At 36.5% G+C, this 15,333-nt stretch overlaps 1 protein-coding gene across 4 annotated transcripts; it reads left to right on the top strand.

The window, feature by feature from the left end:
* The first annotated feature begins 803 nt into the window (after positions 1 to 803).
* Positions 804 to 14,595, top strand: RAB36 (RAB36, member RAS oncogene family). Of its 4 annotated transcripts, none has more exons than XM_048064122.2 (11): positions 804 to 902; positions 3,279 to 3,367; positions 4,477 to 4,565; positions 7,190 to 7,255; positions 7,775 to 7,876; positions 9,970 to 10,034; positions 10,633 to 10,684; positions 12,298 to 12,379; positions 13,020 to 13,110; positions 13,653 to 13,772; positions 14,007 to 14,595. In XM_048064122.2, exons 2-11 carry the CDS (start codon positions 3,299 to 3,301, stop codon positions 14,069 to 14,071), a joined length of 801 nt encoding a protein of 266 aa, XP_047920079.1. In that variant the 5' UTR covers positions 804 to 902; positions 3,279 to 3,298; the 3' UTR covers positions 14,072 to 14,595. The 4 variants fall into 4 exon arrangements, with proteins under 4 accessions (XP_047920079.1, XP_047920077.1, XP_013029086.2 ...); XM_048064120.2 differs by having other exon boundaries at positions 806 to 939; XM_013173632.3 differs by lacking the exon at positions 804 to 902 and adding an exon at positions 2,438 to 2,574.
* The last annotated feature ends 738 nt before the right edge of the window (positions 14,596 to 15,333 follow it).

Raw genomic sequence — 15,333 nt, 5'->3', positions numbered from 1 at the left:
AGTAGCTTTAGGTAGCTTTTTTTCTTAGTCTACAGTATGGCACTATAAACAGCTAGACTGCATACCAAGGGTTTTCATTGTAATTAGGTAAGCTCACATAACTGTGTTCACTGTTCAGTCATATTTTTAGTACGATTCAGTGAAATAGTATTGTTCAGAGGGCACTACAGAGGGAGCACATATTGTAGTGTTTATAGCAGAGCTTTGAGGTGCTCTGTGTTGTCAGTGTGGCCTGACAGCAATAAACTGAACAGCTTGAGCTATGAAAGGTTATTTCTCTGCAAATAGAGAAGTTACTCATATTTTTCATTATATTTGAGTTACAATTATCATAATTGAAGTTCTTAAACTAGATTTTACAAAGCCAAAGTCAATCAGATCAGCCGGATTAAAAGAAAACACAGGAATAGATTCTCATTGGGTGATCATCAAAATCCGCAGAAGAAAAAGTATGACTAAATGAAAGTATCTTCAGGAAAGGATGCATTTTTTTCAGTATCATTTTAGAGCAGATTATTTAAAGTAGAGTTTATTTTCCTAGACTAGATTTGACTTTTACTAACTAAATATTTTTAAAGGTTCACCCTATTTCAATAGAAGAATGTGAACTTTTCTCAATGTAGAAGGGATGGAGAAAAAGACTTCTCACGTCCCCCTGTTTTAACTCTGTTCTCGTCTTCTTGGTGTGAGTTCTGGCTTGTCCCTCACCATAGCTTGGTATACTGATCTTAGTTAGTGGACATGACATTAACTAATATTATACACAGTTTCTGAAGGCTTTCTTAAATCATTTGTCTATTCACAGAACCTGCAGCTGATACTGTTCCTGCATCATTGATGTAAGAAGGGGTATGATGCCATGGAAACAGTACATTCCCAGTACTCCTTGGTGACCAAGCTCTGTAAGAAGAGAAAATGTGAATCTTAGTACATATAATTGTCAGTATTTTCAGCACCTTTGTGTTTCTTAAATCATTGGTCTTTTTCCTCTAATGCTGTGGTTAACTTGTTGGTTTGGTAATTCAATGTGTGAGAGAAAGATTAAATACACTCAGTAAGTAAAAATGGCCTTTCAATTTTAAAATGTTTCTGTGTGATTACCTTGGTCCCTCCTGGACTTTGGATTCACTGAGATTTTTGAATTTTTTTTATTTTTTTTTTGTAGCTTAGTTTGTGAAAGAGCTCTAGTAGATGAACAGTGAGTCATCCTATGTACACGACAGATTTTTACATGCCTAGGATGTGTTGAACCAGAACTAGGAGAAAATGGAGAAAGCAAGTGACAATGTGATGTTCTTACCAGCTGGGAGGGTTTACCTTTTTGTTTTCAGAACTATTATTTTAAGAAATTAACGTTGTCTTAAAATCATTCAATCTTGCCAAAAGGGCAGGAGCACATCATAAAAAGGATCTAGGTCTGTCTGGTTTTATAGTCAAAAGTAGCATGATGGCTGGAGCTATACATATATGGTTAAAATAAATTGTATTGCCGCCTTCTTTGCTGAATAACTCATCAGCTACAAATCTGGTATTTTGTTTTGTTTTCAGTATGGTTGAGATCACATGAGTGCCTGAAGTGATCCCTTACCAAAGTAATTCCTTGCAAAAGATGATAAAACATTAATTCTAAGTAGTGGACTGGCAATTTTGTTGAGCGTAATTCTTTGTTTATGGTTGCAAAACCATAGGAGTGTTTTTATATATATATATATATATATATATACTTCACAGTTGTTTTTTTTAATTACTTGTCCACATTGATTTGACCTTTAAAATTTTTAGTGTGCTGCAGGAATAGAAGAAGCTTGTTTCTTGGACGTTAGGATGTCCAAGCCTGTTCCAGCGTTATCAAAATAGGATTTTTTTTTTTTTTGAATGTGAGAGCTTTTATTTTTTCCTGAAATTTGGGAGCTTAAATACTAATGAAACAAACAGCAAAATTGTTTAACATCCTAAATTACAGTCTAGCATATTAAATGCAGTCTAAAGTAATGAGTTGATTAACAATACTTAGGCAATACAAAAGAGTGGTGAGATTTCTTACTTCTTGTTTTTATTGTTTGGTATGTCAGGAACCAAGATTACTAATGACTAGAAAGACATTTATATAATTCTAGATGGCTCATTGGTGGCATGTGCATCCTGACTCTAAGCCAGAGATGGAATCCAGTTGAAATACTGAAAAAAATCCCTTAGGAATTCCTTTATAATTGCTATTTTGCTTAATATTAGCTCTGTAACAGTTCCTTACTCCTTTAGTTCCTTCTCTGCTGGGTTAGTCCTGCTCCTTGTATCCATATATGCAACTACCTTAGAAGAAAATGAAGCTATTAGGATGAGGGGACTGTTGAGTTTACTAAGGAGCACTTTCTGATCAGAGGTATTCGAATGACCGCTAAGACCAGTTTGTTCTAAAACAAACTGCGTATAGTTCAGTTACTCCATTCCAACCCCGCCTTCTGATCTGTGAGAGAAGGGGAGGAAGGGAACTGTTGCAAGCCTGTTGCTATGGGCACGCAGCAGCGGGCTGAGCTGGTCGTGTGGCTGGGATCCTGCCGCATCAGCTGCTGCACGGTGAGTCCTCCTTACGCTTTGCTGCATGATGAATGTTCTTATTTGAAACATGCTTTTGAATGACAGTAAGAAATTGGTATTGGTACCTTATTAAGAGTCCTCTTCCCTAACAACCCAAAAGGGTTGCATAACCAACACACAGTGTCTCAAGTGGTTCATGCATTTTTGGCTTTTGTGTGAATGTTACTCTTCCAAGTCAGACTGTCTACTGATGTAGTTCTTTCTGAGGTGATCTTGGATGAAAGTTTCACACCAAGAAATGTGGCAACTTCATAGTTCCTCCTTTCCTCTTCTGACCTAGTGAAATCAGATATCCCCTCACATAAATAAATGTGCTTTATGCAGAGGCATTTAAAATTATGATGAGCAGGATTTTTAAACTGAACATTGCAAAATTATTTGGGGACTAAACTGCTAGCACTTAGGTTCAATTAAGTATACAGTTCTCTGCCCAACTGCAGAATTAGACAGCGCTTTGTTGTTAGAGAAAACCACTATTTCTTACTACAGTTGTGCACACAGAAGTTGCCTTTTTTACATGAGAATCAATTTTCTTTAACACAAAGTCACAGAGCTGCCAGTTGTACTGAAAGGAAAAAAAGGTGATGAGTCCATAAGGACGGTTAATTTTTTTATCATGTTTTCCCTGTTTTAAAACAATTTCTAAATATCTTGTTTCTCTTTACATGTTTTCTGTCTGGTAGGATTGAATCGAATTTGGAGAATGAAGTCCAGCCTAAAGCATATGGTTCCCCCAGTAAGTAGGGACAGAATAATCTCCCAGTTTCCTAAGGTAAGCATTCTTTATCCCTGTGCTCAGAGTTTGTAGCACCTCCCACATTAAACTATATTTCCCTTGTATTTTATTTTAATGTACAGTTGATGCCTTTTGCTAGAATTGCAGATTTTTTAAGATTTTCTTTCAGAGATGAATGTGACCTTGTTTTCCCATTCAGTGCTAATATACTTAATAATCATATTTTCTTCTAACCTCAACAGAAAGTGACTGTTGCAACGGAAGTGTCATCTTATAATACCCGTTCTTTCAGCCAAACATTAATAATTACCGTGGTTAAAAAGTTCCTCCACTGAGAGGAAATGAGAGCCATAGCTGGTAATTAATACTCAAAAAGACTAATTAGATCTATGTAGAAAGAATTTGAGGCAATTTTCATTTTCTGTGTGTGCAAGAACCTTAGTCATACTGTAGATCAAATGTACTATAGAAACACAGACAGAAAAGATCATTCTTGCCCCCAAAGAGTTTTATACTTGAGGTGTAACAGAAGGGTTGAGGACAGTAAAGGACAAAGTATTACCATTCTGATTTTTTTCTTTTTTTTTTTTTCAAAAGATCATTTTAATAGGAATTAGCATTTTTTCATGCTTGATCTCAGCTGCATATTTTACTTTTCGTTTTATGAAAACCGTCACTGTTGTTTTCCTCATTTTTAACCTGCTAAGCTTAATTGAAAACTAGTAATAAAATCAGTGCTTCACACAAGTAAGAGATTTTAAAGACTTTGCAGTAAGAATGATTTGCTTGTGGCATGCTCTCACCTCTGTTTTTCTTGTGTGCCTTGGATTATTGGAATAATTTAAGATAGTTATTATTATAAAGAGTGGTGAACAAATGTATTTGCTGTGGAAGTTTAGCTAGGGTTCGGATGCTGACACTCGAAGGTGGTCAAATGAGCTGTTCAAAGGAATTTTTACAAGCATACCTGTGGGGCAGCTGTACTGCCTTCTAGCCCAAGCTGTCCCTTTTCTTAATCCATGGTACCTCTGTGTTTGACAAACTCTTTGAAGTAGTCTCCTTTTCTATTTTTCCTTGCTGATCTGACTTGTTGCAAAGTAGACATCACATAGTTTATCCCAGTCACTGTTCTCTCCTGTCTTCAGTGGTACACACCTGAGGCCTGTCTGCAGTTCAAAGAGCACTTCCATGCACAGGTCAGAACTGCTTGTCAGCAGAGCGCTGGAACAGTTGGGTAAGTTGGTAAGAAACCAAGTGTGCAATGAAGCACGTATTTTAACCTCTTTATAGCCTCCTTCTTTTATAGGCTTTTCCTGATTCCTCATGTTCCTTATTCCAGTGCATTTAAAGACAGCTGAGCCCATCCCCATGATGGTTCTGTACTGTTTGACAGTGAATGAATAAAGTGCCTCTTCTTCTTTTCCTGCTGGAATAAGTAGAGTTGGAAAAAATAAGGTTGTTATTTAGCAACAGATAGCTGCACCCTTAGTTGGAACGATTTGAAAGATTAACCGACTGTTTGGTGTTGAGCCTGTGTAAGTCAGCACAAAAAGCAAGTTCTAGAGCAGTTAGAAGGAATAGGGCAGATATACTGACACCAACAGAGAAAACAAGCTACATATGGAGTGTACCAAATGAGCACTTGATAAAGTCTTTGGACAGATTTAAACATAGCAGTTTTGTTCCTTGAAGCACATGAGAATCTAGTTTTAATCTTTTAATAGTATACATGCCGAGAAGTTTTCTTTGAGTGTTTCCTTAAAACTAGATCCAAATTCTGGAGTAAATATATAGCACTGAAAAACAGATTTTTCTGTTTTATGCCTTTTTCATATTCTTTGTTTTCTCATGTCATCTCTCTCCCAGAACAGATACTTGTACTCATTTAATTCCTGAAGCAAGGCAAGAAAGCTGAACTGTGTTAGAAATTATTCCTATTCCATTAAAGTACATAACTGTATGTTTTAGTAATAAATGCTTCTGTGTTCCAGTGTAAAAGATCTTTCATAAAGTGAAAGATCTATGAATACTGACAGTTAGTTCACTGTTCTCTTAAATCTAGAGCTCTTAATTACCATGAGACTTGTCATGATATCCATCTTTAAATGGAATTTTTTATTCATTTCACTATCCATTAATTTTACTTGAAGAAAAAAAAAGCCAAAATATGTCTGTCTGAGAGACATCAATGAGTTAATAGCTTTTAGAAGCACAGCCACTGTTTTACTTCCATTTAAATTTTTTACAAGTGTCAGGATAATTCTGCTGGCAAGACTTGTTTTAGCAAATCAAGGCATTTTTTCCCCTCCACAACCAAGATGTATCTGTTTTTTTTTTTGTTTGTTTGTTTTTTTCCTCAGAGTAAACTGGAACACCGACTAATTTATTTTGTATATGTACAGTATAGCTAAAAAGCTTTCCATTCTGGCTTTGTGAATAAAATGAAAGTACTTTCCTGTCACTTTTCCAATCTAGAAATGATTATTATTAGGTTATTTTTTGGCAGGGCGTGGTGGTAGAAGGGACAGACAACTGAGTATTTGGTACAGGAATTATGAAACTTGTCACGAATTACCATTATTTTCCTTTTCCATTATTCCAAGTAATAGGATAGTTCTTCGTCATTTGGAAAGGTACTCTGAGAAGTTCAGTAGCTAATGGCTATTTTTAAGACTCTTGATATTCCATCAGTGTGTTAAAATGTCTAATCTAGGGAGTGTTTTCTTTTCAAGAAAGAATTAATGGAACATATACCGTCAAACCATCACTTGCTTTTTTTTGCTTTTCCCTTAAGCTAATTGATTTTCTTCAGTATTGTATCACTAACAGTTAATTAGACAGAGACATCAGCAGGTTAGGGGCCTGTGGCAACCATATTTGCATTGACTAGCACACAACATGCCTTTCTTTTTCTGAAATATAAGCTGTGTAGCTCACCAGTCAAGATTTAGACTGCTTAGAATCACTAACTTGAAATCACCATCGCATGGAAGCCTGATATAACCAGAGATAGCATTAAATAGAAGATTATTTCGCCTGTTTAAAAATCTATTTCTTAATACGATAGTATAGTAAACCTCTTAAACCATTTTTGTAGCATGTGCATGGGAGATGTCAATCCTAGTTTCAGTCAACAAATAACGTTACATTCACTTGTCCGCCTGTATCTCCTAACAGATACACTACATTTCAATTTCAAGAATGCAGGTTGAGTCACCTCAAGCCCATCTGCTGTATTCTGTGGGAGGACCCAAAACAAAGAGGATTATTTGTATGAAGCCAGCTTCAGATTAATATTGTTCCAGATAGTCAGGAAGTGTATTGGCTCTAGCCTTGGGGTTGTTGTGTGTTTTTGTTTGTTTGTTTGTTTTCCCAAGAGACTAATTTTGCAGTGGGTTATTTTGTTATCAGTAACTTGTTTGTGTACTTAGGACTTGATTCTGTAGTATTAAAGTCAATGAGAAACTTGTAATTAATTTTAATGGCAGAAGGGTCTAAACATCTACTCTTTAAAGGGCTGATAAGGATGTAGATACTATATGGTCTTGTGTGCAAACTGCCAAGTGTATATACTTGCAAGAGCTTCTGTCCCATAGGAATATATTTAAGAAACAATATTAGAAATGATATTAAGAAACAGAGTAAAAAATGGACTATTTCTTCTCCAGAGTTTTGTTTTGTGACCTTTTCTTTCTTACAATTTAAGATCCTGCTGCAGCACTGTGGCATTTAGTTAAACTGGAGTTGCAGATGCACATATTTGTCACTTGCTATTTAAGGATCTAAGTCAGAATTGTTTTAGTGAGAATATTGAAATTGTTACTAAAAGCATTTAGTGTTTTCAAATATTTCTAACAGGCTGAAAATATCCAAAGTGGTTGTGGTAGGAGACCTGTATGTTGGGAAAACCAGCCTCATAAACAGGTACAGTATATCTCAGCAAATGGTTTGCATCTTTTCTTTCACAAGTTCCAAGTGTATCACTTGTAGCAGTAAAGCTTTCAGTTTTCTAAATTGAGTATGTATCCAGTCAAATATAATACAATATAGTATTTGCCAGATGCTAAAAATAGCTCTTGTGCATTTTGTGTCCAAGTCCATTGAACAGAGCACTGAATTTCTGTAGCTTGTGATCACCATGAGAGCCTTCTGTTTATCTTTACATTTTCAATTAATTCTTCCATGTTTCTAAGAGAATTTGGTAAGTTTTTAATCTTATCGATTAGTCACATGTTTCTTTTGTATTTATGACCCAAAATGTTACCTCCTTTTTGGTAATTAGTTTCTCAGTGCTTTTATGTATGCTTCTGCAATATATAGCCACTCCACAGTTAGTTCGTGCTTTTCTATATAATTTACCCTAGCTAGTGTTAGTTATGCAGCTATTTGTAGCTAGGTGTTGCTAATATTTCATCCTTTCATCCTTTTTTTTCTTCATTGCAGATTTTGTAAAGATAATTTTGATCGAGATTACAAGGCGACCATTGGAGTGGATTTTGAAATTGAACGCTTCGAAATAGTAGGAATACCATATAATCTCCAGATGTAAGTTGAAACATTGTGCTTAAGTATCACATAGAGTACAGTCTAGGTGGAGTTTGAATTGCTGCAGGCTCTAATGGAATAAAGATTAAAAAAAAAATGCCCATTGCATAATACGATATGAAGAACAGGTTCTCTACCTGGACTTGCAGTTTAAGTTAATAAATAAACAAATAAATACATATATAATCCTGTCTTGGATCTCTTAGTCCTAAAAATGTTAAAATTTTGTCAATGAAAATTAATTTTGGGTGTCTTGCTCCATTTCATTACAGTTCTGCCTTTTTTACTCAAGTTTCTTGGAAGAGAAGCAGAAGCTCTTGTAACAAACTTTGTCAAGTGCTATTGTTGTTCCATTCTGTCCTTTGGGTTTAGTGTGCATTACAATCATGGAACTTGACTTTACTGGGAGGATTTATTCCTGCAGCAATTGAAATCAACTGTAATGTGTCCGGTGGCTTCACTGTCTCCTAATTGCAAAATAAGTGGTTTTCCTTAAAACATAGAAGGCTCAAGTGAGTCCAAAATCTTTCTGATTTTCACCTTTGTTTATCAGCCTATTGGGAATCCTGGCCTTCTCTTACCTGCTTTGGTTCTGCTTAAGGACGTCCTTTGGTATTTTAAGCATCTAGCTATATTTTTTCTGGAAAGAATGTTACTGAATCTACGCTGTAGTGTGATGTAGAGCAGAAATAAGATGCTTTGTATGAAGTATTTTAGTGCATGAATCTTAAAACTTTTTTGCTTGGAAACACATTTTCTCTGAAATCTCAGTGCCTAAAGATGCAAATAGATGGCTAGTGGGATTTATTGGAAAACACTCAATTTTCCACTGATTTCAGTGCCACTGTGTTTTTGAAAATTCTGTCAGGCACTGTCTTCTACAAAGACAGGCAGAGAGAGCTGGGGATGTTCAGCCTGGAGAAGAGAAGACTCCAGGGAGGCCTTATAGCAGCCTTCCTGTACATACAGGGGACTGCAGGAAAACTGGGGAGGGTCTCTTTGTCAGGAAGTGTGGTGATATGACAAAGGGTAATGGTTTTAAACTAAAAGAGGGTAAATTTAGATTAGATATTAGGAAGAAATTCTTCACTCAGAGGGTGGTGAGGCACTGGAAAAAGTTACCCAGAGAAGTTGTGGATGCCTCATCCCTGGAAGTGTTTAAGACCAGGTTGGATGGGGCCCTGGGCAACTTGGTGTGGGAGGTGTCCCTGCCCATGGCAGCAGTGCTGGAACTAGATGCTTTCCAACCTAATCCATTCTATGATGTTTGGAATTTGAGTGCCTTTAAAAATCTACACTGAAACATCAGTACTTTGTCAGCTGAAGCAAGAAGGTTCATAGGCTACTAACCTGAAGGTTGCCTTATCTACAGATTCTTCAGTGGCTGGGTAAAACATTTCCATATGATAAGCACTGGTGCCCCCTCTAGCTGAGAGGTTTACCCACATGCTAAAATTGCAACTACCAATGACTGGTAGTGCTATGCTACAGCAAAAACCCAAATGTCTGTAGTACTGGCAGTAGCTGGCAGAAGTGTATATCATCTTTGTTATTAAGAAGCCCTTCTGTCTGTCCTTCTTTCTTTTTCTTTTTTTTTAATTCTTTATTGGTGTCATTAACGGAGAGATATCATATCATAAGTTACAAGATTCTAGTGTGGGCTAATATGTAATTTAGCTAGTATTAGCCCAGAAAATAGTTTCAAAATCAGGTTGCCCTAGAAATACATAGCAATGACATAGATGAGGAAATGATGCTTTAATAATTTTTTTTTTTTTTTTTTTTTACCATGCAAAATATGAATGTTTGAATTGTGTTTCAAAGAACGGTCTCCAAAATGACCAGTTAGGAAAAAAAATAAAAATTAAAACAAATAAATAAGGATAAAACCAGAGTTAAAATGGCTTCATTAAATAATAGGCCTTTACTGTATTTCTATCAGTAGTTAATGAATAACATGTTCCAGATGGCAACAATTCTCTGCTATCACATTCTTCTCCAACGTGTACCAGTCTGTTGCTTCATTAGCATGTTTACTCAGGTTGCGCTAGGTTTCATTAACCTGGAGTTTCTTTTTTTTCCCCATTGCACAGATGGGACACAGCAGGTCAGGAAAAGTTCAAGTGCATTGCATCTGCTTACTACCGAGGAGCAGAGGGTAAGAACAATATTAATCTGACCCTGGCTGTGACAGGATATGGTACTTTATACAGAAACATATATACATACACCTATATGTGTTCCTTGCAAAGGTACCTGTAGATACAATATGATGGAATGGGCTCTCCATTATTGGAGAGAGGAAGAGACTGAAAACCTCATGAATAGATTACTTGTCACACCTGCAAGCTCTGAATGTTATGATGATGAAGTAATAAAAAATGGCAACTGTGTCTAGAGGGGAAAGAATTTCAATTTTGGGTAAAATTTTTGCTAGACTGAGAAGTGTGTACCTCCACTATTCCCATAAGAGGCATTTTTTTTCAGGAATTAAAGGGGTCCTAAAATAAAAGGAGTATTTGATCTTTACCTGTAGTCTGCAGACTATAGCACTATTAAAGTTGAAGACTGAGGATGGCAGTCTTACTGGGTGCTAGAGAAGGAAGGGGAGTAAACAAATCAGTAGTGTCCCACCTCTATGTTAAACCTACTGTTGCACTTTGTATGTAAGCATTCTTTCTGTTTCACAAGTTGAGTCGAATTGGAGAGACTTCTGATACACTTTTTAACTTAATTACTTTTTTCTTTTATTGCAGTAATAATAACAGTGTTTGATCTGGCTGATATCCAGACTTTGGATCACACCAAGTAAGTTTCTGTATTTTGGCTTAGCCTTTACAGCTTTCACAGGGGGTTTAATTGCCTTCTATGGCCTGTAGTTGCTGAGGACTTGTAGGATTATGAGTGTGTTTTCTGCTGAGATATGAAATGAATGGTGATAGGCATGTGTTTGGAATAGTTCTGAAAAAAATGCTGAGCATAAATTTGAACTTCATCTCTGACTTCCTTTGTAGTCAGTGGAGAGAAAAAGGCACTTCACTAAGAGCTGGATCCTTCCAAAACTAGACACACAGGAAGAGATGAAGAGCATCTCAAAAGCATCTTTTTTTCCTCCATTTGCTATAAACAGAGTAACAGGTTTGCCTCTGATGTAGATAATGAAATCAATGTGATGCATCTCATGCATAAAGTCTCAGGAGTCTCAATATTATTTTCTTTCTCTAGTTTCTGTAGTGATTCTGTTATAATAGAACAATTCACTTGGAAGAGACCTTCAAAGGTCATCTAGTCCAACTGCCTGATCATTTCAGGGCTAATCAACAGTTAAAGCATATTATTGGCAGCATTATCCAAATGCCTCTTCAACACTGACAGGCATGGGCAATCAACCACCTCTCTAGGAATCTTGTTCCAGTGTTTGACTGCCCTCACAGTAAGGAATTTTTTTTTCCTAATGTCCGGTGTGAACCTCCCTGGCACAGCTGTGCACTATCCCATACATCTGTCAAAAAAAAAAAAAAAAAAACAAAACTCAAGGTGTATATATAGGTATAGCTAAATTTGCTAGTTTAAGTACTTGAAATGTTTTGGGTATAGCAGCACACTAACTGATGTGAGCAAATTTGCTCTGCTTTTAGTGCAGGCTGCAAAACCCAATGTGGATCTGTAATCCACACTGTTGTTACCAGACTCAGAGCTTATATATTTCTAAGATACTGTTATGACTGTAAGGCAGGTATGTCTTTCTCTACAATCTGTACTCTGTCTTATTTAAATGTGTATTAGAGTATTCCCTTAGAGTACTGTTGTGGTATTTAAATCATTTACATAGGACTTGATAAAATTATATATATATTAGTGTCTCTGCTTGGTTGAAAATAATTGAAACCTGTGAACCTGATTTCCACCCCACACACACTCTCTTCCTTCCTTGACTTGTGTTGGATGACTCAAGAGGAACTTGATTACCAGAGTAACAAAAATATAAAAGCTTATGAGACGAGAGTCATGCAGCCTTCATAGGGAGATATCTTGTAATCTTGCTGAATAGATTATTTCACTCTTCTTTATTCATTTCTTACCTAATCTGCTGTGTTGTTCATATTTTTAACTCTGCTTCTTGTTTTTTATTCCTTCTCTCTATCAAAACTCTGCCCCCTCCCCTTATACTGATAAATAACATGTCTGGGTGTTAATATTACAGCTGAATTTGCACTCTACAGCGGGCATGTTTGAACTTTTCATTAGTGGAAGGCATATATTCAAAGGAGCTGGAATAGCTCCTGTTTCCCTCCTGTCTAAAAAAAGAGGCTTTTGACACTCTCACAGAAGTTCATCCTCTTCCTTTTTTTGTGACCCTATTATCTACCTCTGATATTCCATACTTCCTCTGACACTCTCATCTCTTTTCTGCATTTCAGACAGTGGCTGGAAGATGCTTTGAGGGAGAATGAGCCAGATTCCAGCTTCATATTTCTGGTCGGAACAAAAAAAGATTTGGTGGTAAGCAAATAGCAAGATATTGATATGATTGATCATGGAAAACAAATGAGAGGGAAAATGGTCTTAAAATAACATGCAAGAAAGCAAAATTTGTGGAAGGGGGAAAAATTGTAGTCTTAGAACAAGAAGAAGAGATAAGAAAGAGGGGGAAAAAAGTATTAAAAAAGGGTTGGGGAGAAGCTCGTTTTTGAGCACAGTAAAAATAGATAGAATAGAAAAAAAGGATCCAAGACAGAGGCAAGGATTAAACAAAAAGAACCATTATGATTATTTGGTCCTGTAACTCTTCTGCTGAGAAAGATAGAGTACCAAGAATTTGAAGATCAATAACCAGGCTGTTTTCTTTACAGCTCTCTGCTGCACTATATAGTTAGATACAGTGGTCAACCTCCTTGTTGTTTTGTTTCAATGCAGTAGAAGGTGAACAGAGTCTTCCATTTTAGAAGCAATACTAAGTGATTTCTTTTAAAGTATTAGAACATTTTTGCAATAGTGCATGATTACACAAGTTACGAGGCAAGGACAGAAAGGCCACTGTGAAAACTGTCCGCCTCACAGGATAGGTGCTATCAGTACCTCTGTATTATTACTAGCACAGGTATACTTCTTATCTTAAAGATATTTCTTGGTATTTACTCAGTCAGATGCTGTGTGTGAAAGGACAGAGATCGATGCTATCCGCTTTGCCAATGAGATGCAGGCAGAATACTGGTCGGTTTCAGCCAAAACAGGTAAGTTACTGCAAAGGATATAAAAATAAAGTAACCACAGAGTATTAAAGAGGGAGGAAGTTAAAAATTCCTTATTTCAATACAGTTTATTTATTTACTGTGTTGCATTTTGTTGCTATCAGAAACTTCAGATTTATTAATGGTTGATTTTATTTGAGCATCTGTATGTGTGCTTACATTGTCATGTTTACAGAAAGGACTACTTAGGTTGCTGTGCAATGTCTAGGCATGTTTAATTAATGGATAGTTACATAAACACGTGTGTGTACTGCTAGATACATTAGGAATGAAACAATTATGCCACAAACTGAATTCTCCCTGTTGCTAATTAAAAAAAAAAAAAAAAAAGGTATGGTAGAGGATACAGTATTCCAGAGTGAAAAAAAAAGACATTCTGTCTGCAGTGATCAGAGAAAGACTGTTGGAAATGCCTGATACGTCACAGTGTTGAGCGGTGGTGTGTTCACAGATATGCTTGTTCATGTTTGAACATGCACTGATGTGCAGTTGCAAAAATGTATCGTTTCTGTCCTGTTTCCTAGGGGAAAATGTCAATGAGTTCTTTTTCCGAGTTGCTGCCTTGGCCTTTGAACAGTCCATGATAAAGGAGCTGGAGAAGACCATGGGGCACGTGGCTCAAATTGGGACGGGAAACCTCATCAGTATGTTAAATTTTGCTTCTTGTGTGTATTTTCCACATTTATGCTCTCAATGACTGGGCAGATTTTATTGAGCATCAAAGCCTGTCTCACAGAGCTGCAAGTGTATTAACTTCGGTGTCTTCCTGAGTTCTGACATGTAGGAATGACTTGGGATGCATCCAGCTGTTCTTACCCTTAATATTGGATGGTACCATTTCTTGTGAATTGATTTTTGTAACTTCTTGGTTTCTACAGAACTGGAAAAGAACCTGATGGAAATCCCAGAAGGCAACACTCAAGCCAGCCCAAGTTGCTGCTGACTGTCAACTGCTTCTGCAAGTGCCTTACTTCTCTGTAGTCCTGCATAGAGCACCTGCAACAACAAAAGCTCTCGGAAGTAAATCAGAAAGTAAAGTAATCAGAAAGTAAATCAGAAGTAAAAAGTTGTATTTTTGGAAATGAGGGAGGAAAATCTTATCCAAGCTTTCTTTCTGAGTGTTCACTTGTGCTGGATGGTATGGTTGTTAGATAAGCTTTTCTCTCTGTAGTGGAAACATGACATGCTTGTCTTAATGCAAGAAGATGTTGCCAGCACCATGTGCTCACCTGTCTGCCAGAAAAACTTGTAGTCAAATGTTAGGTAACTTTACTGTGTTGAGTTTTGATAATTCTCTAGAAATCTTGAGTACTGAAGTTGTGTTCTCATGGGAGCAGAAAACAAATGGCAGTTCAGAATAAAGGCTGCTATCAATCTTTTTGACTTCTAAAAATATTATTAGATCATAGCATAATGTTACTCTGACTTGTTTTTATGTATTCCAAATGTATTAAAACAGTTACAGAAGTTTTTTTTCTTCTTCTTCTTTTTTTTATAATAAGGAACAGGTATGGAAGTACACAAATGCAGGCTGCATAGTTTTCATTGTGATTTCTCCATCCAGGCAAAATCTGTGCTTTTGTCTTTTCCACTTGAGAATCAGAGCCCAGTTATTTCAATATTTTCAAGGCTGGGAGAAGTCCAGATAGGAACTTTGTTGTTTCATCCCAGCTGCCTAATATTTTGAAAGTGCTACCAGATAAGAATGCTATAGTTTTCCAATCTCTTGAATAAGAAAGAACAGATTGTGTAACAGTGAGTGACAGAGAAAAAATAGAGTTCATGTATTCCGTCTTCCAAAGAGGATGCAGAATCCTTTTCTGCATTAATCTTCTTGAAGATTGTCTGCAAGAACTACAGTTCTATTATGTTGCTAAGAGTAATTATTGGCATTTTATTCTAATTGTTTTTTTTTTGTTTGTTTGTAGTAATGTAACATGATTCTGGAACCATATGCAGTCTCAGTCATGAACTTGTTCATCTCTGTCTGTGGTAGGAACTCTGAGCTGGTAAGGTTAGATTCAATGCTGCTGCTAAACTTGTAGTCACTCTTTCTGCTTTTACTGGACAAGATAATTTGATCATGTTACGCTGGGAGCAATTTGCTCCACTGCATACTAGAAGCTGTAATAGTAGAGAAATAGTTTTTGCCATTTTGTGAAAAGTTTTAAAAGTACATGTGGGTTTAGAGAGGTGGGAAAAGAG

This window comes from Anser cygnoides, chromosome 17, assembly GCF_040182565.1.
Source record: "Anser cygnoides isolate HZ-2024a breed goose chromosome 17, Taihu_goose_T2T_genome, whole genome shotgun sequence".
Classification (NCBI taxonomy): Eukaryota; Metazoa; Chordata; class Aves; order Anseriformes; family Anatidae; genus Anser; species Anser cygnoides.
The sequence above is the reverse complement of the archived record's forward strand: the minus strand, read 5'-3'. Positions and strand labels throughout refer to the sequence as shown.